Genomic DNA, 1851 nt, shown 5'->3' with positions numbered 1-1851 from the left:
AGGGGTGGTGACAATCCTGGGGGACCCCTGCTCAGGTGGGAGCTCTGCTGCTCTGTCTCTGACCCCCCTTTCCCCCCAGAATTTCTGCAGCCGGGCAGCACTGGAAGCCCTGGGCTCCTGCCTCAACAACAAGTACTCGGAGGGGTACCCTGGCAAGAGGTAAAGAGGGGGAGCAGGTTCTGGGGGGTGGGAGGGCACCAGTGGCATTGTGGGAAGCTGTGGGGCTGGTGGGGGGGGAAGACCCTCAGTAACCACCTCCCTTCTCCTCCAGGTACTATGGGGGAGCCGAGGTGGTGGACCAGATCGAGCTGCTGTGCGAGCAGCGGGCTCTGGAGGCATTTGACCTGGATCCTGCCCGCTGGGGCGTCAACGTTCAGCCCTACTCAGGGTCTCCAGCCAACTTTGCAGCCTACACGCTGTGGGGCTGGTGGGGGGGGAAGACCCTCAGTAACCACCTCCCTTCTCCTCCAGGTACTATGGGGGAGCCGAGGTGGTGGACCAGATCGAGCTGCTGTGCGAGCAGCGGGCTCTGGAGGCATTTGACCTGGATCCTGCCCGCTGGGGCGTCAACGTTCAGCCCTACTCAGGGTCTCCAGCCAACTTTGCAGCCTACACAGCCCTGCTGCAGCCCCACGACCGCCTGATGGGGCTGGACCTGCCCGATGGGGGCCAGTAGGTAGCGGGGTGGGACAGCCTGGAGCCTGCTGCCTCCTGAGGGGCCTGGCCTGATCCTGCACCTCTGCCTTCTCCTGCAGCCTCACGCACGGGTACATGTCGGACATCAAGAGAATCTCAGCAACATCCATCTTCTTCGAGTCGATGCCCTACAAACTTGATGTGAGCTGAGGGGGCAGGTTCCTGGGGGAAGGGGGGAGCTGCTGGCTGAGTTGTTGATCCCGGTGGTGCCCCTGGGGTGCCCGAGCTGCTCTGCCATCCCCTGCCCTACCCTTCCCGTGTCCTGGTGCCATGGGGTGCTTAGGAGCTGCCTGTGGGTTAGCCACACATGCTGGGGGCAGGGAGGTGCATGTACCTCTGCAAACTGTCTGTCTGTCTGTCCCTCACAGCCAGTCACAGGGCTGATTGACTATGACCAGCTGGAGGTGACAGCACGGCTCTTCCGTCCTCGTCTCGTCATCGCCGGCACCAGCGCGTACGCCCGCCTCATCGACTACGCTCGCATGAAGAAGGTACGAGGTGGCAGCCTCCATCCCAGGTGACAGGAGCTCTCACACCTGTGACAGCTCAAGGACAGTCACACCCCACTCGTGACCCTGGGGACAGGGACAGCCCATGACTCCCTGTGTCCCCAGGTGTGCGAGGAGGTGAAGGCGTACCTGCTGGCAGACATGGCGCACATCAGCGGGCTGGTGCCAGCCAAGGCCATCCCTTTTTACCTGGTCACCAGCACCACGCACAAGACCCTGCGTGGGGCCAGGTGAGGCTGGGTCCTGTCACCCCTTCCCTGGGGACAGGGAGCACGAAGCAGAGGTTGCGTTTCGTGCTCTGGCTGGGGCCACAGTGGAGCGGGAAGGACCTGTGGGAGGGTGGTGGTGATGTTGGCAGTGCCCCGAGGTGCAGGGTGGCCAAGCCCTCTGCCGTGAGGTGATGGTGGGCAGGTGTGAGGAGCGGTGCCAGCTCTGTCTTGCTGCCAGGTCAGGACTGATCTTCTACCGCAAGGGTGTGCGCTCGGTGGATAAGAAGACGGGCAAAGAAACGCTCTACGACCTGGAGGACAGGGTCAACTTTGCTGTCTTCCCCTCCCTGCAAGGGGGACCCCACAACCACGCCATTGCTGCTGTGGCCGTGGCCCTCAAACAGGTCTGTGCCAGGGCAGTGGGTAGGGGCTGGGGG

The 1851-nt window shown here is 63.3% G+C and overlaps 1 protein-coding gene across 1 annotated transcript; it reads left to right on the top strand.

Moving 5' to 3' along the window:
* Window positions 1-42: 42 nt before the first annotated feature.
* Window positions 43-1818, top strand: LOC104523857 (serine hydroxymethyltransferase, mitochondrial-like; the record flags this gene model as incomplete). The annotated part of the gene is made up of 6 exons (XM_010166562.1): window positions 43-159; window positions 472-672; window positions 756-837; window positions 1065-1187; window positions 1311-1435; window positions 1653-1818. Coding segments are annotated over 6 exons (814 nt in total), but the record flags the coding sequence as incomplete, so codon positions are not given.
* Window positions 1819-1851: the final 33 nt, after the last annotated feature.

This window comes from Antrostomus carolinensis, unplaced genomic scaffold (assembly GCF_000700745.2).
Source record: "Antrostomus carolinensis isolate BGI_N321 unplaced genomic scaffold, ASM70074v2 scaffold43794, whole genome shotgun sequence".
Taxonomy (NCBI): domain Eukaryota; kingdom Metazoa; phylum Chordata; class Aves; order Caprimulgiformes; family Caprimulgidae; genus Antrostomus; species Antrostomus carolinensis.
The sequence above is the reverse complement of the archived record's forward strand: the minus strand, read 5'-3'. Positions and strand labels throughout refer to the sequence as shown.